At 47.6% G+C, this 23,602-nt stretch overlaps 1 protein-coding gene across 1 annotated transcript in view; it reads left to right on the top strand.

Moving 5' to 3' along the window:
• The window catches only part of dhrsx (dehydrogenase/reductase (SDR family) X-linked), a 35,591-nt gene extending 15,138 nt beyond the window's left edge, over positions 1-20,453 (top strand). Inside the window, exons 5-6 of the mRNA XM_084313885.1 lie at positions 15,612-15,819; positions 20,122-20,453. Of these exons, the coding sequence (XP_084170011.1) occupies positions 15,612-15,819; positions 20,122-20,304 (391 nt within the window). The 3' untranslated portion in view covers positions 20,305-20,453. The remainder of the gene's footprint in view (positions 1-15,611; positions 15,820-20,121) is intronic.
• The last annotated feature ends 3,149 nt before the right edge of the window (positions 20,454-23,602 follow it).

Below are 23,602 nucleotides of genomic sequence, written 5' to 3'. Positions count from 1 at the left end.
TCTGTAGAAACACCACAGTACTGGATTTGATTTGAGTGCTTCATGTGCGACATCAATCGAGTCGAGTGGGGCGCTATAACACATTGGCTTCGGATTTAGTGCGCGCACTAGTGAACTTCGCCTCCCATTTGTTCCGACGGGTCGGTACATTTGGAATTCCTTCTGCAGTTCAAAAAAGTACATTATTTGGCATTGTGAATGTGAGCTGCGCTCCACTCTGTCCCCTCTTGCTCTGTTTGTGTGTGAGTGTAGTTGTAGAGCCGCCCACAAAGCTTCTCAGGGATTACGTCACACACGCAACAGATTACCGTAGTATTCTGTGCAATGCGCCAGTCAATTTAAGTATATGCAAACGGTCCGTGAAAGCCGGACATTTTCATGCATTTATAAACCCCCCCCGGACGGCCCGGACAGGGCGTGAAAAGAGGACATGTCCGGCCAAAAGAGGACGTTTGGTCACCCTATGTTAGTCGAACCTACACCGGAGCCCTGCCAGCGAGGACTGCGTCAAACATGGAGAAACGTAGCGGCTGGGTGGCGCAACGACGTTACCCTCATCGTCAACACAGGGATGCTGTGTTCAACTTCGGTGCCCCGTTAGCCAGATTGCAGTTCGCTTGGCCTGCGTTCAGGGTAGGAAGGTCCCGACCGGACCTTAAACACTTCTTATTTCCTTCCCTTCTAGATGTTTTGTAATAACGATGTTTTCCAAAACGTGTGTTGCTGCAATACATTGAGGATACGACGCGTGTTGTGTGTGAATTGTCTTGTCACTGGTATAGCTTCTCTCTCCATAGAAATCGGGTTGTTGTTTTACATGTGTAAAAATGATCTGGTTAGTTGTGATGTGAACATGTGTGTTCATGTAAACGTGAACTCACAACTAAGGGGGTTATTTAACCTATAAAGCTATGCTTAGTGACATGTGATTAAGGAATGAATTATTTTCTCAGCCTGTAATGACAATGAACAGTGTGTTCACATATTAACAGGGTTACCTGTTCAACTTGGTCGTATCAAGGGTAAGGAAGGAGGGGTGATCCCCCCGGTTCCCTGGGGCTTCCCCACCCTCCTCTCAGACATGTTGTTTACAATATATTGTGTCACTGTGTTTGTGGGGATACGATGTAACCCTCAGGTTAATTGCTGGGGTTGTGCTAACCGCTTGAGAAACTATATTTTCCTAAAGAAAAGATTGTTTGGTCACTTATCGTGTGTGCTTAGCAAGGCCTGTGGCCAATACATAATTGAGGATTCTGTATTCTCTCGTTATGAAAAACGGCGTTCCTCTGTAGAGAGTGTACTTTTGCCATTTTTTGTTGTGATAAAGGGTTGTATTAAAGGAGCTCCCGTCTTATACGGAGCTACTGAGCAATTTTGATCCCGTAGTTAGACTGGCTAACGCGCCGTTATATTCCTGATCATACAACCAAAACAGTCCTTGTCCCAATGACACAATGCAGGCAGCTTACTTGGAAAATGATATTTATTTGCTTCACCGTGCAAACAGAATATCCTTGCTTTTGTTCCTTAAACTGATTAAATAATAATGAATACAATATCTAATTGCCTACAAACATTTCGCCCTGTGGCGTGTTCGTGCGTGCGTGCGGTCAAAAACCATTGCCCTTTTCCGGGTCAAAACTCCTCCTCCTACAGGTTTACCTGACGCTTAAATAAAAGAAGCGCCACCTTCTGGTCACATAAATCCACTGCACATTAATCCATTTTGGCCGTTACAGGTTGTGTGTGTCTTGTGATCTACAACTGGGTTAGGTTTGGCCACAGAAGCACATGTGTAAGTCTGGTACCGGGGCTCTTAAAGGGGGCCCTCTCTATTCTGTGTTTTTTCCTTAGTAAAAATCAGATAGCAGGTTAGCACATGAGCTATGTGAAGCTGTTAGACACTTCATGTAGCTGACTATGACTGTGTAATGCTCTTTTTTGTCATTACATCGTATCATGGGTGTGGGGTCGTAAAGGGGTGAACTGGTAATCCTTTCCTCCCCTTTTCTGATTGCTCAGGGGTTAAAACCTCCTGTCCTTCAAGGTTCCTGTCACGTTGCTGTTCGGCACGTTACAGGGTAAGAGGGGGGGGGGTTCCTGGTCCCACGCCCTGGAAGATTGGGCGTGTGCACCGCAGAAATTCCCCCGCCATAGAGTACGTCACTGTGCGCGTCTCTGTTGGTAAGACTTCCGTGAGTTGTTCAGGTCCATGTTATGGATCTGTTTCAGGGAGTTGTCAGAGCTCCTCCTCACAAAGCTCCTCCTCGGGCCTTCTGTGAGTTCGGACTCTCATTCCCTGTGAGGGAGCCTCCTCAGAGTTCAGAGCCTCCTCCTCAGATTGTCAAGGTGAGTAGAACTTCAAAAAGGAGTTCTGCTCTATTGTGTGTGTATTCGATTCAATTCGATTATTGAGTGTGTATTGGTTCAGTGCCTCCTCCTCGGAGAGCCCTAACCCAAATATTACATAGCTCAATGTTGCAATATATTCTTTTCAATCTATACAGCTCGCGTGGGAAGTCTCTCTGGGGATTTCCGTCTCCTCCCTATGGCGAGGGTGGTGGGATGTAAAAATGTAAACGATTTTTACCCTCAGCTGCGTCACGTGGGATTCATGTCAGTCTGTGTTTTTTTCTTTTTTGGATAAAAAGAGGAAGGTACATGAAGCACGACGGCTCCGTGTCGTTCTCCCAGGCGACTTGGAGGAACAATGTTTGGTGTCTTGCTAGACTATCCATTGATGTGTTTGGGTCTCTACGCATACATAGTGCTGGCTCGGTGTGTTTCTGTTAAAGAAGTGCGCCTTGGTTGCTTGTTAAAACAGCGTTTTTATAGGGCAACTGGGATGGAGTTTTGTCTCTTCCGAGCGCCAGTTTACTAGGTTGTCTCGATGAATTCTCGTTCATATCTGGGGGATGTTAACGGAATAGATCAGAACATAGGTAGAGGGGTCTCACACCCTTGGGGTGGGCCACTGAGCACGGTCCAAATGGGGACCGTTTTAGATCGACACGCATACCTACCCCCTCTTCTGGAATGGGCATGTCGGCGTGGTTAGGACACGGGACTGGTCTGGTCGCGCTGGTCCTGGTCAGTTAACCCGTTGTCCGCCGGGGATGCAGATCTGCTGTTCTGGTACCCTGAGGGACTTGTGCTTTTTTCGGGGGGAAAAATGCCGGGTCGGTGTCACATGGTTAGGCGTTATGGAGACCCTTTGTTGGGTACATGTTGTACTCTGCACTATCGTAATGGCTTACAGCCATACCAACCTGTACACGCCCGATCTCGTCCGATCTCGGTAGCTAAGCAGGTTCGGTCCTGGTTAGTACTTGGTTGGGAGACCGCCTGGGAATACCAAGTGCGGTGTACTTAGGGCTGGTTCTCCATTCTTTTCGCTCCTCTCTCACGCGTGGCGAAGAGGGGGCTGTTGGGGTGGTCTTGGACCTCCTCTGGTAACCCTGTGCTTCCCGTGCCGCCGGGCCCGGTCCGAAGTAAAGTTTCGTTGATACCGTAGGCCTGGGATAACCCTTGTTTCTTGAGGGGTTATAGGAACAACCACCGTCTGTCCCACGAGGGTGGTTGATTCCCTGGTGTGTTGGAGCAGAGTCAACTCCCGGGTTACCTGGTTGAGTGTGCCCCTGCACGTTCATGACGTCTGCCAATCATGTCAGCCTTCTCTGCCTCGACCCCTCTGGGTGGGTTTTTTTTAATGGAGGTTTTGTCATGGTGATCAACAACGCCAGCATACGCCCCTTCCGCCGGGGGGGCTGTTTTCAGCTGACTCCTTTGGCGCCTGTCTCGTCTGCAGTGCTCCAGGCTCAGGTTACAGCCTGCTGCCTGGTTTCCCCGGTGCGCTGCCTGCTTCCGTTGGTTAACCTTTTGAGTGCTTACGGCCATGCTGACTGCCTGTTCTGCAGGGTCAGTGTGCTATTGGGGGGAAAGGGCCCGCTCTTGGAGGGGCCCTATCCGAATACGCTGGCGATGTGGGGGGCGGTGTCACTAAGTGACCACCTGGTGGGGTCTTGATGCCTGGCGTCATTGACCTCTCCAGGCCCCCTTTTTCCAGGGGATCCAGTCCCTTCAGTGGGACTGGGTCTTCCTTCGCGCTCCGCTGCTACGGCCTTGCCACAGGGTTGGGGTTGCTCTTGACCCCGTGATTTTGGGGGCAGTAACGAGGTTGTTCCTTCCGTTCGTTCCCTGGTGGCATGCAGGTTGTGCGTGTGTGTAGTCGTGGGGTCAAGCCACGGTCTGCTCACCCTGTGCGTTGAGTTGCTTGAGTTCCTCTTCGCCTGGTCGGATCCGTCTCCCTCCCGTAAGCCTCCAATAGGGGGGGTACCCTCCATTAGGGAGGGTCGGGGGGGCTGGGTCCTCCCCGGTCTGATGGTTGTGGGGGGCCTCAGCGGGGTGTATTTGTCGGGCTATGGCTCCCGCTCAGCCCCTGTTGTGCAACTGGTGCTGAGCGAAGCCTTAACGAAACAGAACGTAAGGTTATGTATATAACCAAGTTCTGTGAGTTATGGTGCGCTCAGCACCAGGACGCCGCTGCTGCCCTTGATCTCGCCTTGTGGTGAAAGTTTGGGAAGGAGGCGAGTAGGTGACCACACACCTGCTTATGAAGGTAAGCGGATGGGGGTGTGGTCAGACGAATATTGGGATGTAAAGGTACATGGTGGAATTTTTTATTCAGTGCTCGTGCACGAAGTGAGGTACAGTGCAACTGGTGCTGAGCGCACCATAACTCACAGAACTTGGTTATATACATAACCTTACGTTTTTCGTCCGTTGAAACACAGAACTGTGATCGTTAGAAAAACACGTTTCAGATTAGGTAAAATAGACATAGAATGTACCTTACCTTAGCCAGAAGGTATTCCAAAAGAATATTTCCAAGTGATCGCATCGCCATTGCAATTACCAGTGTATATGTCTATACACGTTTCGATGGTCAAATACGCTTATGCAACGGAATCCTGAGGCGAGGACTGTGAATTTCTGTCCCAGGAGAAGGAGGGGCCACTCGCGAGGAGAAGCTGAAAGTGAAGCTGACTATCACCCCAGAGCCCCATCCAGTTCAGACACGGGATGATACTGCCACCTGGTGATAGTCGATCAGAATGCAGTTCCAATGTGTCAGGACGTGCCTAAATGATGCAGATCGCTCTGGGCAACTGTGTAGAGCGGGGATCAAAGTAAGAAGATCAAACGATCCAAAAACAACTTTTTACATTTATGGCACTCAACTGTCGGCCGGCCAAACACGTAAAAAGCCGTTTTTGGCAGATTGTGTTAACGATTGAAAATCGATGATCATTAGGGAAAACCTACACCTGCCACCATGGTTATAACGTTAGCTCCATGATCATAACAGCCAAATGCTTGCGTCTATATCCAATCCGCTTCCTCTGAAATATTGCGTAATACACACAGGTTACTCTTGATTGGCCCATCACTCACATCTAGCTGCTCTAATTGGTCCATCAGTCACATCTAGCTGAGTGGTGTGACCTTGTCCTGCATCTATATAGTGTCTTATCTCTTACAGAATGACCTCCTAGACCCCAATCAGTCTGGCTTCCGGACTGGCCACTCCACAGAAACGGCCCTCATTGCGGTCACAGAGGCACTTCACTTAGCAAAAGCGAAAGGCCTCTCCTCTGTCCTGATTCTCCTAGATCTATCTGCAGCCTTCGACACAGTCAACCATCAGATCCTCCTCGCGGCCCTCGCAGGAATGGGAGTGGCTGGATCTGCGCTGACATGGCTGACATCATACCTCAATGACCGCTCCTACCAAGTGTCATGGAGAGGGACTCTGTCAGCCACCCGCCCCCTCCGGACGGGTGTCCCCCAGGGCTCGGTCCTAGGACCCCTTCTCTTCTCCCTCTACACTAAATCACTGGGTAACATTATCACGTCTCATGGCTTCTCATATCATTGTTATGCCGATGATACTCAACTCTTCCTCTCCTTCCCTCCCTCAGATATCCACGTCTCTGAGCGGATCTCGGCCTGTCTGTCCGACATCTCCGCCTGGATGACGACCAACCACCTCAAACTGAACCTAAGCAAAACAGAATTGCTCCACCTGCCGGCCAAATCCTCCCCCCTGACCGACCTCTCCATCACAGTCGAGAATGCAGCTGTGACCGCGTCGCCGACCGCCAAGAACCTTGGTGTTGTCCTCGACGACCAGCTGAACTTCTCTGCTCACATCGCAGCGACAACCAGAACCTGCAGATTCCTCCTGAGCAACGTCAGAAGGATACGCCCCTTCCTGACAAAAGAAGCCACCCAACTCCTCGTCCAATCAACAGTCATCTCCCGCCTCGACTACTGCAACGCACTGCTAGCTGGCCTCCCGGCCACTGCCACCAAGCCTCTTCAACTCATTCAAAACGCAGCGGCCCGCCTGATCTCAAACCTACCGAAGTCGGCCCATGTCACCCCACTTCTTAGGGACCTGCACTGGCTCCCCATTGCTGCACGTATCCGCTTCAAGGCCCTCGACCTAGCATACCGTGCGGCAAAGGGAACCGCTCCCGCCTACCTCCGGTCAATGGTCTCTAACTACACACCCTCAAGACCCCTACGCTCTGCATCTTCTGGCCGCCTCAGATCTACTCCTATCCAAGCTCCCGGAGGGTCATCAAAGAGAAGCCGCCTATTCTCAGTCCTTGCCCCACAATGGTGGAATGAACTACCCATCCCAGTTAGGACAGCCGAATCCCGTCCAATCTTTCGCCGTCGACTAAAGACTCACTTCTTCAACCATTATCTGAAATGTAAAAAAAAAAAAAAAAAAAAAAATCTAACCCCGACTAACCTTAATGTCATGCACTTGTCCTAATAAACTAACCTACACTGTAACACGCAACACTTTGATGAACATTGTTACTCAGCTGATAGAGTTATACCCTTCTTGCTGTCTTGTCGCACAGAACTTGTAAGTCGCTTTGGATAAAAGCGTCAGCTAAATGACTAAATGTAAATGTAAATGTAGTGAACAGAAGGCCACGCCCCCTCAGCCTACTGAGAGTTAAGAATCTATAGTTTCTAGTGGACAGAAGGCCACGCCCCCTCAGCCTGCTGAGAGTTAAGCATCTATAGTGTCTAGTGGACAGAAGGCCACGCCCCTCAGCCTACTGAGTGTTAAGCATCTTTAGGGCTTGTGTCCATAGGGGACGTTTTATGAGTTGTCAGCTCCTTTCTGTCATTCATTTCTATGCTGGAGAAGCGTCAGGCGCGCTCCTCTTCCCGGCGACGCGCCTCGCGTTTTATGAGCTCTGGGCGGCAGCGTTTTTGGTCGGAGCGCTCTCAGCTCATAAAGTTGAAACTCGTTCAACTTTTTTGGAAAGGAGCGCGCTCATCAATGTAACTCATCGAGGAAGGGGCGGAGCCGCGGCTGGCGCGAGCTCTGGGGAGACCCAGAAAGACGCTCGAAGATTTTTTTTCTTCTTTTTTCAAAGCGGTCCGCCTTGAAAAAAAGGCTTTGAGTGGACACATAGCCTTACAGTGTCTAGTGGACAAAAGGGCATGCCCCCTCAGCCTACTGAGAGTTAAGCATCTATAGTGTCTAGTGGACAGAAGGCCACGCCCCCTCAGCCTACTGAGAGTTGGATGTGCTCAGAGAGGGTGACCTAAAACACTTATATCAAAACAAATTATACTTCTGAAGCTGAAAACATTAACATTCAGAGGGGCTGTAATGTGTCAGTGGGCAGGGTTAATGTGTGAGTTGAAGAGAGGGCAGGGTTAATGTGTGAGTTGAAGAGAGGGCAGGGTTAATGTGTGAGTTGAAGAGAGGACAGAGTTAATGTGTGAGTTGAGTGTGCAGGGTATATACAGCATCATTTAATGGTTATTATTCATACGGTATATGCAGCAAATTATACAGCAAATTATATAATATTGAAATGTTTATGCTGTTATCAATCCCTAACTGTACAATGTGGTGTTAGTATGTGATGTCTTGTCAAAGAAAAATAAGATGATTGTGGAAAAAACCAATAAATCTCTGTAGTATGAATACATTTTAACGCATAATTGCGAGAGTAACACCCCTGCACAAAAAGGGCAGCAAATTAGACCCAGGCAACTACCGCCCTGTTTCTATCCTTACCGTTAGGTTATGACTATAACCAAGTTCTGTTAGTATAGCGACGCTCGGCATCGCTCTCTGCACTATCTCGCATACGTGCACGCGCACTGAATAAAGACCACAATGTACCTTTAATCCCAATATTTGTCTGACCACACCCCTATCAGCTTACCCATATAAGCAGGGGTGGGGCCACCCACTCTCCTCCTTCCCAAGCTTTCGCCACAAGGCGAGGTCAAAGGCTGCAGCGGCGTCGGATGCCGAGCGTCGCTATACTAACAGAACTTGGTTATAGTCATAACCTAACGTTCTGTATCGTATCGCTCTCGCTCGGCATCGCTCTCTGCACAAGGGAGGCCGAGCGAGAGCCAACGGCCGACAAATACACCCCGCTGACAGCCCCCCACAAACCATCAGAACAGGGAGGGCCGAGCCCCCCCGACCCACCCTAATGGCGGGCACCCCCCCTATTAGGGGCTTCACGGGAGGGCGACGGACCCGACCGTGCGAAGAGGCACTCAAGCAACTCAACGCACAGGGTGAGCAGACCGTGGCTTGACCCCACGACTACACACACGCACAACCCGCATGCCACCCGGGAACGAACGGAGGAACAACCTCGTTACTGCCCCCAGAATCACGGGGTCAAGGGCAAACCCAACCCCGTGGCAAGGCCGTAGCAGCGGAGCACGAAGGAAGACCCAGACCCACCAAAAGGACTGGACTCCCTAGAATGGGGGCCCGGAGAAGTCCATGATGCCAGCATCAAGACCCCACCAGGTGGGCACGTAGTGCCCCGCCCCCCACATCGCCAGCGTATTCGGACAAAGGCCCCTCAGTTACTGCACCTGGTATTCCCAGGCGGAATCCCATCCAAGTACTAACCAGGCCAGAACCTGCTTAGCTTCCGAGATCGGACGAGATCGGGCGTGTTCAGGTTGGTATGACCGTAAGCCGAGCGGGCCCCGTCCCCCCAATAGTACACCGCCTGGCACACTGACCCTGCAGAACAGGCAGTCAGCATGGCCGTAAGCACACAAAAAAGGTTAACCAACGGAAGCAGGCAGCGCACCGGGGAAAAACCAGGCAACAGGCTGTTAACCCTAGCCTGGAGACTGCGGACGAGACAGGCGCCAGAGGGGACAGCTGAACACAGCCGCCCCGGCGGAAGGAGCGTAAGCTGGCGGTGTTGCATGACCAAGCCTCCATTTAAAAACCCCCACCCAGAGGGGTCGAGGCAGAGAAGGCTGACACGATTGGCAGACGTCATGAACGTGCAGGGGCACCCTCAAACGGTGAACCCGGGAGTTGACACTGCTCCAACACACCAGGGAATCAACCACCTCGGTGTTACCCAATGCGGTGGTTGTTCCTATAACCCCTCAAGAAAAAACTCCAAAACACACCTGCGGGTATACACCGGCTATACCGCAGTACAAGTGTTTCAGTTTCCAAAAAGGGTTAACCCAGGCCTACGGGTCGCAAACATCACTTCGGACCGGGCCTGGCGGTACGGGAAGCACAGGGTCACCAGAGGAGGTCAAAAAACCACCCCCACAGGCCCCTCTTCGCCATGCGTGAGAGAGGAGCGAAAAATAATGGAGAACCAGCCCCTAAGCACACCGTACCTGGTATTCCCCGGCGGTCTCCCAACCAAGTACTAACCAGGACCAACCTGTGTAGCGGCCGAGATCCGACGAGATCGAGCGCGTACAGAATGGCATGGCTGTAAGCCATGACGACAGTGCTGAGTAAAAACATACCCAACCAGGGTCTCCATAGCGCTTAACCCTGTGACACCCAGACCGACCTGGCATTTTTCCCCCTGAAAAAAGCCCAAGTCCCTCAGGGTACCAGAACAGCAGATCTGCATCCCCGGCGGACAACGGGTTCAACTGATCTGGACCAGCGTGACCAGAACCAGTCCCGTGCCCTAACCACGCCGACATGCCTACTCCAGGAGAAGGGCAGATATGCGTGTTGATCTTAACATGAAAAGAAGGCGCCACCCAGACGTTCGGACGAACCGCGCCTGGTGGCCCACCCCAAGGGCGTGAGACCCCACCACATATGTTCAGATCCATCCCGTCATCATCCCCCAGACATGAACGAGAATCCGTCGACAACCCACCCAGGTCATGGGATGTGGTCGTCGGAAGAGGAAAAACCCCCATCTCAGTTGCTTTATAAAAACGCTGTTTCAACCACAAGCAACCAAGGCGTGCCAGTCAATCGCCTGTTTACAGCGAGCTAGCACTATACGTGCGTCGGGACACACCCCCATCAATGAACAGGCTAATTAGACCTGTCATTGAATCCCCAAGGCGCCCAGGGGAACGACAAGAGGGGTGTGACACTCCCTAACTCCAACACTTCTGGAATAGAAAGAAGGAAGCATCAACAGTATGTATCCCAGTCTACACAGCCGGGGTAAAAAATGTTCACATTTTTACATCCCACCACCCTCCCATAGGAAAGAGACGGGGATCCCCAGAGAGACTTCCCACGCGAGCTGTACAGATTGAAAAGAATATATTGCACCTTGAGCCATGTAAAAAACTGGTTTTAGGGCCTCCGGGAAGAGGCACTGAACCCATACACACTCAATAAACGAATTGAATCGAATATACATACAATAGAAAAGGACCCTTCTAGAGGGTCCACTCACTTTGACAATCTGAGGAGGAAGGCTCTGTACTCTGATGGAGGCTTCCTCACATGGAAGAAGGAGTCCGAACTCACAGAAGGCCTGAATAGGCGCTTGGTGAGGAGGAGCCCTGACCACCCCCCCTGAAAACAGATCCATCACATGGACCTGAACAGCACACGGAAGTCCTACCAACAGAGACGCGCACGGTGACGTACTCTATGGCGGGGGAATTCCTGCGGTGCACACGCCCAATATACCAGGCCGTGGGACCAGGAACTCCCCCCCCCCGTAACGTGCCGAACCGCCACGTGACGGGAACCTTGAAGGACAGGGGGTGTACCCCTGACCGACAGAACAATGGGGAGAGGAAAAGTTACCAGTTCACCCCTTTACGACCCCACACCCATGATACGATGTAACGACAAAAAGAGAATATGACACAGTCATAGTCAGCTCTATGAAGCGTTTCACAGCTCCACACAGCGCATGAGCTAACCTGCTATCTGATTTTTACTAAGGAAAAACACAGAATAGAGAGGGCTCTAAGAACCCCGGTCCAACATACACATGTGCTTCTGTGGCCAGTACAACCCAGTTGTAGGTCACATGACACACACAACCCATCATCACCTACAAAAAATGGCAAAAACACTCAACAGAGGAACGCCGTTTTTTTCACAATGAGAGAATACATCATTCTTGATTAGTATCGACCACAGGCCTTGCTAAGCACACATGACAGCAACCAAACCAATTTCCCTTTAGGAAATAAGTTTCTCCAGCAGATTTAGCACAACCTCAGCAATCAAGCTAAGAGTTACATCGTATCCCTACCACACAAAAGACACAATTAATGCACAACATGTCTGACAGGAGGATGAAAAAGTCCCCAGGGAACCGGGGGGGAAACACAATCCTCCTATTTTACCCTCAATACGGCCAGTTAAAACAGGAAAACCTGTTAATGTGTGAACACACTGTTCATTGTCATTACAGTCTGAGAAAGAACATTCTTTTACTCACTTGTCACCAAGCATAGCTTCATAGGTTAGTTCCTTAGTTGTGAGCATATAAACACCATGATGTTTCTCACACAACAACCAGATCCGATTTGCACGGAGAAGCTAACTGCCAGTGACAAAAAACAGCTCACACATAACCCGCAACGTATCCTAAATGCATTGCAACAACACACGTTTTGGGAAAAAACACCGTTATTCACAATACACTTAGCAAAGTAAAACCAGAAGACGTGTTATGAGGTCTGGTCAACCCCGTACCTACCCGGAACGCAGATCAGCGAAGTGCAGTCACAGACACCGTAGGAAACACAGCCGCTCCTGTGTTGTCCGAACTGGGTAGCGTCACCGCCCCAACCCGTACTACAGTCCCCCGTTGATGCAACCTTGCCGTCCAGGCTCAGGGCAGGGTCGACGAAACATCCCCTGTCAAGGATGACGTCGCGGTCAAGAGTGTAAAACATGTTAAAATCAAAGCACGTTCAACAGAATAGCCTAACGACGCACGCGATCAGAAGCGAGCTCACGGCGGCGCGCGAGAAGCTAAGCTACCCCGCGCCAGCCATGGCCCATAGCAGCAAGCTAACGTTACCTAGCGACCACGACATGCTAGCCCCGCAGCTAACAGCTGACTGGCTAATAGTAGGCCCTAAGCAGGCCATGCAGCGATCCAGCAGGCTAATGCAGCAGTTAACAGCTGACTGGCTAACCGTAAGCTATGAACATGTAAACAATGACATAACACTCACCCAGACAGGCCGCCGTTCTGAACCTCTCCTCACTTTTTAAGAGAAAAGAGAAAACAAGATGTCAACACCGCTTCACAACGGTGACTTTACCACATCCGACGGAATCAGCACAGTACCAACTGGCCTGTGTAGCTGACTTTGAACATGAATCTGCCGCTATCGCACATTACATGCACATATCCCCTCGTGAAGGAATACTCTCATTTGGATATGAAAGATGGGGCCTTAACACGGTGACAGAGAGAATCCACTCGTCCAGAACACACAGGGATCACCAGTGTCAATGGTCGCGGCCCACTAGTTAAAACTATAATGGTCTTCAGACCAAGGCCTTCTGTCGCCTAGGTGGCTAAACAAAGGACCCTAGCCTGGGGCCGGTTTCCATAAACTTTGTCAAGTAGCCCCCATAGCACTAACAGACAAGTGGAGCCCGCCAGCAAACACTACTCACCCAACCTGGAACGCACCGCTTCTCACAACAGCGGCATGTCCGACAGTTCAGCTGTGGCCTGACAGGTTTCACCCCAACAAACACAGCAAGGAACTGCAGTTGAGAAGCATGCAGCGGCGTGCTCCCAATACGAAAACCGGTGGAGGGTTTTTAGAATGATCATCATCTTCCAGACACTCCAGTACGAAGACAATATCGCCGTATTTTCTCGAAAATAGTGAGAGAGAAAATAAAGATATGATGTCAACGTATCCTTGTTTCCCAAAGCTGCTCCTAAACCTTTCTTCCATCATGGTGTCAAGTGTGGGGATCTACCGAGGCACTTCTTCCTTGTGGTGAAAGCGAGAAGGAGGAGAGTGGGTGGCCCCACCCCTGCTTATATGGGTAAGCTGATAGGGGTGTGGTCAGACAAATATTGGGATTAAAGGTACATTGTGGTCTTTATTCAGTGCGCGTGCACGTATGCGAGATAGTGCAGAGAGCGATGCCGAGCGAGAGCGATACGATACAGAACTCCATCTCGAAAGTCATGGACATTTTTTTATACGAACAGGTCGAAAAAGTACCTTGCAGAAAAAATCGAATCTACGAATTCCAATCTGGCTTCAGAACATCCCACTCCACTGACACATGCCTTCTCTATTTGAATGACCACATCAAACAAGAGGTGGACGAGGGCAAATACTGCGGCATGGTCATGCTGGACTGACAAAAGGCCTTCGACACTGTCAATCACTCCATTCTGATTGACAAGCTAAAAGCAATTGGTTTTGATAGTCTATCAGTGAGCTGGATGCAATCCTACCTGGAGGGGAGAGAACAGATGGTGGAGGTAAACGGTACCCTATCCCCCCCCCCTCCCAGTGAGCTGTGGTGTTCCACAAGGAAACATACTAGGACCGCTACTGTTCCTAATTTATGCAAATGACATGTCGTCAGCTGCAACTTGTTCCTGTTCACGGACGACTCAGCCCTGCTGGTCCCTGACAAGAACAAGTTACAGGGTGAAAAAACCCTCAGCTCGGAACTAGGCAAAATCTGCATCTGACTCGCTGATAACAAACTATCATTACACCTTGGTAAAACAGAGTCCATTCTCTTCGGTTCAAATAACAAACTCAGCAAGACCGACGGCTTCTCAGTTACAGTGGGTGACGATACTGTCACAAGGAAAGATGAAATTACCTACCTAGGTTCCATCCTAAAGGCAAATCTTTCCTGTGACAAAATGGCATCCAATGTAATAAAAAAAAGTCAACCAACGAACTCGATTCTTGTACCGGATCTCCTCTCTGGTAAACAAGAATACCCTGAAGACTCTGGCAGGAGCACTCATTCAAGGGTACTACAACTATGCTTGCACCTCATGGTACCAAAGAACCTCAAAGGCGCTAAAAACAAAATTACAAACATCTCAAAACAAAATTACAAACATCTCAAAACAAACTGGTCAGACTACTGCTTGATCTTAGTCCTAGAACCCACCTCACCCCTGCCCACTTTCACAACCTAGGATGGCTTAGAGTAGACAACAGAGTACAGCAACTTGCAATGGGCCTGGTCTACAAGATACACTACACCACTAAGGTACCCATGTACATGTCAAAATACTTCCCAAAGGTCACACAAATCATGTTAAACCCAGATTCGGCTCAAACAAAGGACTAAACACGTTTCGCAATTATGCCACATCAATGTGGAACGCCTTACCCACAGCTGTAAAGGAATGTGAATCACTACCCACTTTCAAAACCACTCTCAAAGAGCACCTACGAGAGACTGCAATTCGAAACTGGCCCCTGTAAATGTCCTAACGCAACCCCCTCCAATGTACAATAAATGTCCTATTAAACCCAATAATACACGAGACCCTCTTCTTGGGACCAAGTAAGGTTTCGTCGATAATCCAATGTACAGTTTCCCCCCCACCCCACCCACCACCTCTTATGTACAATTTCCCGCCACCCCACCCCACCTACCCAGCCCGCCCCTCCACCCCACCTACCAACCTCCTACCTACCAACCTCCTCCAATGTACAGTTTCTTCATCAAATGTATATACTCTCTTTTTTAGACTCTTCTTGTATAAAAACAGCACTGTATTTGTAAATCGGGTATGTCATAAATGTATATAGATGTAGCAGTACTGTCTATCTGTATGTCATATATGTTATGATGAATTGAAAATGGGGGACCCTGATGTAAACAAGATGAAAGTCTTTCTCTGGTCTGCATCCCCTTAACAATTGTGTGTATCGAGCCGTACTGTATTGTACCCATTCTGCAATCTGTTAATAAAATGTTCAATCAATCAATCAATAAAGATTTTAAAATTGATTCATGACCTCAAAATCTAAATTGGTATAGAATTTTAAGATCTCGAAAACAATTAACAACTTTTAGTGGCTAGTATTTCAAATTCTCCACATTTTGTGGCTTTTGGCTGTGGCAAACTTCCACTTAAAACACATTTGTTTGTCATTAATCATATAGCGTCCTGCCAGATTTCATCAGTGTTTCATATCTTGTACCAACATTGGCCATCCGTGTTTGAAAACGAGGCCTTCCTTCACCTCCTCTTCCTTTACCTCCCCCCCCCCCTCTCACCCCCTCCCCCCTCTCACCCCCTCCTCCCCCCCAGGTCCGGCTACAGCTCCCACGGTGCCTATTCCCAGAGTAAACTGGCGCTGGTGTTGTTCACCTACCACTTGCAGGACAGAATGTCAGCCGGAGGTTTCCCAGTGATGGCCAATGCTGTGGACCCTGGAATGGTGGACACGGCTTTGTACAGTAACCTCTGTGGTCCGGCGCAGGCAGCCAAGAGGCCAGTGGCCAAGCTGCTGTTCAGGGTGCGTTCGCCTGCCTCACGTCCTGTGCGTTCGCCTACCTCACATCCTGTGCGTTCGCCTACCTCACATCCTGTGCGTTCGCCTACCTCACATCCTGTGCGTTCGCCCGCCTCACATTCTGTGCGTTCGCCCACCTCACATCCTGTGCGTTCGCCTACCTCACATCCTGTGCGTTCGCCTGCCTCACATCCTGTGCATTCGCCCGCCTCACATCCTGTGCGTTCGCCCGCCTCACATCCTGTGCGTTCGCCCGCCTCACATCCTGTGCGTTCGCCTACCTCACATCATGTGCGTTCGCCTACCTCACATCCTGTGCGTTCGCCTACCTCACATCATGTGCGTTCGCCTACCTCACATCCTGTGCGTTCACCTACCTCACATCCTGTGCGTTCACCTACCTCACATCCTGTGCGTTCGCCTACCTCACATCCTGTGCGTTCGCCTACCTCACATCCTGTGCGTTCGCCTACCTCACATCCTATGCGTTCGCCTACCTCACATGCTGTGCGTTCGCCTACCTCACATCCTGTGCGTTCACCTACCTCACATCCTGTGCGTTCACCTACCTCACATCCTGTGCGTTCGCCTACCTCACATCCTGTGCGTTCGCCTACCTCACATGCTGTGCGTTCGCCTACCTCACATCCTGTGCGTTCACCTACCTCACATCCTGTCCATTCGCCTACCTCACATCCTTTTTTTATGATCAAATCTTTTTATTTTTCCTTTTTCTTTTACATGAAATATAAAACAACACAAGACACCACACAATACAATAATAATAGACATGACTTCACAGGACAATAATAACACTAACAATAACAATAATGACAGTAGAATCACAAAAATAATAAATACAGAACCTAAAAATAAAAACAATTATATTACCACAGACACCACAAAAGACATTTCCTCCCCCACTCTCGCCCTCCCACCCCAGGACCCCCAGACCCCCCAGGAACAAACACCCCAATCCCGTTCAGCCGCTATATGGTGGTCTTAACCTTCCCGGCCGCCGCAACCCACAGCTCAATGCTGGCCTGTCCCACTCCAACTACACGAGCAGTCGAGATCTCCAAATAAATAACATCCAGCAATGTCAGGGACCAGTTAATTACTGTGAGTCTCTCTGGTTCTTTCTATCTCATTGCAATCAGCTTTTTGGCTGCTGTAACGCCTGCCAGAATAATTTGTTTCTGTTGTATGTATGTTGGTAGTAAAGAAATATAGTTTAGAAGTAATGTAGCTGCCGTGAGTGGAATTGATATATTACAGATGTTTGAGATTTTAGTTGTTATAGATTTCCAAAAATGGGCTACTGGTGGGCAATCCCAGAACATATGCATATACGTGCCAGTACCGGGAATCGGCCACCAGTCCCATAGCAAACAGCTTCCTAGGTGTGAGATGCATCCTATGAATATAATTAAGATGTATTTGTTGGTGATTAGGGTTGCGGGAGGCTAATATAACATTTGTCCAAACGTCGTCCCAGTCAAACTCAGGGTCTAACCCTGGGATGTCCCCTCGCCAGACTGTATCTAATGTAAATTTTTTATATGTGGATTTGATTAAACGTGTATAAAAATCTGAGACAAACCCTCTTATGGTTGTCCTGTCACAGATAAGCCAGACAAAAGGGTGTGGGTGCAACGCCTGAGCCCACGGTACACCGTGAGCCCTGAGCACCGACCTTAGTTGTAGGTAAAGGAAGAATAATTCGCCAGGTATATCATAAAACTCTTTTAGGTCCTGAAACGCTCGAAGACCGTTTTTATCATATATATCTTCCAAAGTATGAACTCCCCTCCTCTCCCATTGAGGAATATTAATATAGAATATTAACAAGTAGTTGCTGGTTATGAAAATGTGGAGAGTCGAGGTGCCACGGGCATTTAACCGCACAGGACCTCTCTACATTACGCCACGTTTGAATCATGTGGGATATGATATCCCGCCTACCTCACATCCTGTGCGTTCGCCTACCTCACATCCTGTGCATTCGCCTACCTCACATCCTGTGCCTTCACCTACCTCACATCATGTGCGCTTGCCTGCCTCACATCCTGTGCGTTCGCCTACCTCACATCCTGTGCGTTTGCCTACCTCACATCCTGTGTATTCGCCTACCTCACATCCTGTGCCTTCGCCTACCTCACATCCTGTGTCTCACTTGTCACCGACACCTCCGTTATATGTCAAATCATTAACACTTTCTTTGCCACGCTTATGTACATCCTTATACCATCCTCTGCCAGCTCTATTTGTCTATGGAGAAGTTCCCCTTCTTTGCAGGGCTATAACTTTTTTAATTGTATTGCTAAATTGACATTACTATGGCCCATTCAACGTCAATTATCTATCGTTCAGGATGTAGGAACGTTATACTTTTTCATTCACATATTCATACTAAAATACGGTCTAAAGTATAAATATGTTTTTATCATTTTCTGCAGCATTCTGCAGAACGTGATTTATAGCCCTAAATGCATTATATTGATGATCAAATACAGTTTGATAGCGATCGGCGCAAGATAAAAAATTTCAAATGGACGTGCTTCTAGAAGTTACTACTTATCATCTGATGTTGACCGGATGGGGGGGTCGTTTATAATTCCGTGGCTAACGTTAGATGATTCATGTGGTGTGGGTGATATGATCATTAGAGCAGTTTGTATCGAACACGGTAAAAATAAACGCTGAAACTTACCCCAGTCTCCTCGGGCCGTTGGGCGATGAGCGTGGAGCAAACAGATTCCTATTATGGGATGTTGAAATATGCGATCCATCTCCAGGTTGTATAATAGTATATACGTCCAAATCATGTTGTTTATCGAGTTATTGGTAACGGATCGCTATCCATTGTGTCGCGCTCGAGTCCCGGGACCTATAGCGAGTGATCGGACCGAATTTGGATGAGCACCAGTTTCCGTTTCCGGTTTGGGCGATCCACCGATCGGCCACCAGATGGCGCTCTTGAACCGTTGGAGAGTTGAGAGGGGATCAACAGTATATCTCAAGTCTCCGCGGGAGAAATATGATTGCGATCACAGATTTTTGAAATATTGATCTCAATGACGTGTTACGGCGTCATTGGCAGAATTAGCATGGCGGGGAATGACGTGTTAAGGCGTCCTTGGCGATTAAAGTGTTAAGGGTAGAATCTGTGGGGCGCGCCGCCACGTATATACGTTCAGCGTAACCGCAGCGTCCTGGGTTCTAATCCGGCCCAGGACATGTGCTGCATGTCCTCCCCATCTCTCTCTCTCTCCCAATTTCCAAACGGTCCTATCCACAAGAAAGCAGAAAATGCCATAACATTTTTTTTAAAGAAGAAGGGTAGAATCTGTAATGCAGACAGACGGTGACCAATGGACAAAAGAGCCCAGCTTGGTTTTGCACTTTGTTTACCTTTTTGTTTTGATGTGTGGATTGGAGTTTAGAAACGTATTATTCTGTGAATTTCTCCAGACCTCTCTTGGCAGAGCCCGAGGTGTGGCCAGCAATGGCATCCCGTCCCCTTTACCCACTAAACTCCAACCCACACATCAGACCGAAAATCTTTGTCAACAAAGTGCAATACCAAGTGGTGCTCTGTTGCCTAGACTAGAGGTCACTGATTGACAGCATTACATATTTAAAGGAACATGCCAACATTATGGGAAATGTGCTTAAACAAGATAAACAAGAATATGCTGTAGTTACCAATTTCCTCTCTGTGCATTCAGTAGAAAGCTATCTGGCTGCAAGCTAGCCTAGCTTAGCACAAATAATTGTATATGCTAGGCTAGCTTATCCGTATCTGCTTCCATTAATTTGTGCTAAGCTAGGCTAGCTTGCAGCTGGATAGCTTTCTACTGAACACACAGCGAGGAAACTGGTATCCATCTTCCTGTCTGACTCTGGAGAAGACGGTGGGTGCATTTCCCATAATGTTGGTGTGTTCCTTTAAGTCAAGTCAAGTGTTTTAATCAATCCCCTTGGGGAAATTCAGGTGTCATAGCAGCATGGGGGATGGGGGAGGGGGAGGTACAGGCAGAAAAAAAGACAATAGTAATAATAATAGAGTAGAACATAATAGTGGAATGGCAGTATATTCGATCAATCATAATAATAATAGTAGGCTATACATGGTATATATAGTAGTAGCACACTGCGCCAGAGTCTGTCCAGTCTTTAGTAATTAAGAGTCAGACAGTCCTAACAGTTCTCACGTAGCCTGTTAGTTCTTTGTCAGTATGTGACGTTCCCTGTTTTTCCTTCTGCACCCCCCCCCCCCCCCCCCCCCCCCCCCCCCCCCAGACACCAGCGGAGGGAGCGTCCACCGCTATATACGCATCAGCGGCCTCTGAGATGGAGGGCGTGGGAGGCTGCTACTTGTACAACGGGGACAAAACACAGTCGGCTGACGTTACTTACAAGGCGGACGTACAAGCCAAGCTGTGGAAAAAGAGCTGTGCTCTTGTGGGCCTTCAAGACACCTGAGATCCTTTAACAGGGATCAGTTTCCCTTCAGTCTCTCCTTCTCCCTCCCCAAGTCAGAAATCTGTACATTCCTCCATTCTGAAAGTCTAAGTTAGACTTTATTAAGTGTGTTAAAAGTAATCTTTCTACCCATATGTACTTTTCTGATAATATACTTGCTATGTATTTGAGGTACTTCTTATGTGCTTTCATGTACTAATTCAAAGCACATGTTTAGTATTATATATGTGCTGTAAGTGTAAGTACACTTTAAAAAGATTTGATGTTTACCAAACTTAAAAGAACACGCCAACATTTGGGGAAATTTGCTTATTGTCTTCTCCAGAGAGAGACTTTTGAATTGATTGATTGAAAACTTTATTAACAGATTGCAGAATGGGTACAATACAGTACGGCTCAATACACACAATTGTTAAGGGGATGCAGACCAGAGAAAGACTTTCGTCTTGTTTACATCAGGGTCCCCCATTTTAAATTAATCGTAACATTTATGACATACAGATAAACAGTACTGTTACATCCAGACATTTATGACATACAACAAGATATACAAATATACAGTACTGTTTAAGAGACAGAGTTTCTAAAAGAGAGTATATACATTTGAGGGGGAAGATGGATACCAATTTCCTCTCTGTGCGTTCAGTAGAAAGCTATTTGGCTGCATGTCAGCCTAGCTTAGCACAATGAATGGAAGTGGACATGTACGGGTAGCCTTCGGGAGAGGTGTTAGTTGGACAATGCGTAGTTTACCCATACATGTCCACTTCCATTCATTGTGCTAAGCTAGGCTAACATGCAGCCAGATAGCTTTCTACTGAACGCACAGAGAGGAAACTGGTATCTATCTTCTTGTCTCTCTCTGGAGAAGACGGTAAGCTAATTTCCCAAAATGTTGGCGTGTTCCTTTAAGTTGTATTTTAGTGAAAATGTACTATGTTGGTAAGCAAAAGTAACCAAAAATACATAAAGTATCATTTCAATGTATTTAAGCATATCTTAAGTGCAATTTTTAACACACCAAGTACAACTTAAGTGGTTAAAATGTTTACACAACTTTAGTATACTTTCTGAATACATAACAAGTATACTAAAGTATACGTAAAGGTGCTATAGATACTATTCAGCCACTAGATCACACTAGAGCACCAGAATGTCATTTATCCAATCAGGTGCATTCCACGTGGGGAAATTGGAAGTAGGGAGGGGATACATGCACGCAACATACATTTTGGACCCGCACTTTTTTTTTCTAAATGATTATATTTTTGGGGAGGAGAGGCTATTTAAAAAATCTATAGCACCTTTAACTTTAAAGATCTGTATGACAGAGAGCAAAAAGTAGAACTTACTTGGTAGGAGAGACTTGAGTGCTGCTACAGTGTCTTTCAGTAATGAATTGAATACATTACTAAATTGCATCATTTGATGACATCACCGGAAACTGCCCCGCTACGACGGTCATTTCATGTATGCACGACGAGATATAATAATGATAATCTAGCGTTGATTTCAGGATGATTGGATAATCAGCCGAAAAATTACAACGTGATGACTGGATTACAGTAAAATGCCTTTTTCTCGTCTTTTTCCTGGAATTACTCAAAAGCACCCAAACCATACTCTATTCAAAACGGTATAAAACGGAAATGTACGGATGAAAAAACTGTTTTGGGCATGTTGACTGGAAGCAACTCACTCACAGTCGACGGCGTTATTAGACCCATAGATATAATATAAGATATATTTTAAGCACTCGCAAATGTCGCAGTCTAAAACTATATCAATTGAATAAAGACCTGGCGATGAAGGGGGATCAGCGCCCCCTGCTGCTGGCGGTCAATGTGTTAAGGCAGTGGTTCCCAAACTGTGGTGCGCGCACCCCTTGTGGTGCGTGACATGAAAAGGCTAATGGTGAAAAATAAAAAATTTACAATAAAATGTCATACAAATCTTCAAACCTTTAGTATTATGGATATTAAACATGCTGGCAGAGTACATGCATCCATGTTGTCGTGAACATTTTAATTAAATAAAGAAATTCCCTATCCATAGTCGCCGTGGGAAGAGATAAAATAAAAAAATTAATCTGTGCACGGAGACCAGCAACAATTTTTTCTAACAGAAACCCATTGGGGGGTGCGTCAGCTAGGTCGGGAGGTGACAGGGGGTGCACGGCCAAAAAAGTTTGGGAACCGCTGTGTTAAGGTAATAGTAATGCAGTGCCTGTACTATCTTGTAGGATATGAGTATTTCAGTAGGAAATTGTATTCCCAAGAAAGTTTGTTGATTCTATTGCACACAAACGGTTTACCACAATCACTGTGAACAATGTATTGTTGATTTATAGTGCCATATGTTTTGTTTTCTAATTGATTCATGTATGTCTCTATTTACGTTGATTATGTTCATATTACATGCTGGATTTTCATGTCATATGCAAATTAGTAATAAACAAATTGCCTAGAAAGTTTCAGGCTCCAGTTATTACTCATGAACTATAGTAACTCTATTGGGGCGACAGTGGCTCAGGAGGTAGAGCAGTCGTCTGGTAATCCGGAGGTTCCCGGTTAGATTCCAGCTCCTCCCGGGCAGCATGTCGAAGTGTCCTTGAGCAAGACACTTAACCCCTAATTGCTCCCGATGAGCAGGTTGGCTCCTTGCATGGTCACCTCCGCCATCGGTGTGTGAATGGGTCAAATGTGAGGAACAAATTGTAAAGCGCTATATAAATGCAGCCATTTACCATGTATTGCACCCTAAGACTTTAAATGCAATGTTGATTGATTGATTGATTCAAATACCAAGGTCATGAGTCATAGATTTGAGTATAAATCTATGCATTTGAATGCATTTTGAGAGCAACAATAGTTAAATGATGTCAAAACAAACTAGGCAGACGATCACAACGGCAGTTTCTTTCAGACCTGAAGTGTCCTCAGTCATTATTCTAGTAAGTTTATCCAATCAATATGAGTTACACATGGCATGATAGTGAAAAATATGTATACAATATAGTAGAACAATGAGCGTTTGCTGATAATGTGATAGTCCTGCAAGAAGTACGAATTCCAATCTGGCTTCAGAACATCCCACTCCACTGACACATGCCTTCTCTATTTGAACGACCACATCAAACAAGAGGTGGATGCGGGCAAATACTGCGGCATGGTCATGCTGGACCTACAAAAGGCCTTCGACACTGTCAATCACACCATTCTGATTGACAATTGGTTTTGATAGTCTATCAGTGAGCTGGATACAATCCTACCTGGAGGGGAGAGAACAGATGGTGGAG

This window comes from Notolepis coatsorum (assembly GCF_963971535.1).
Source record: "Notolepis coatsorum genome assembly, chromosome: 1".
Classification (NCBI taxonomy): domain Eukaryota; kingdom Metazoa; phylum Chordata; class Actinopteri; order Aulopiformes; family Paralepididae; genus Notolepis; species Notolepis coatsorum.
Note: the sequence above shows the minus strand (reverse complement) of the source record. Positions and strands in the feature narration are given on the sequence as shown.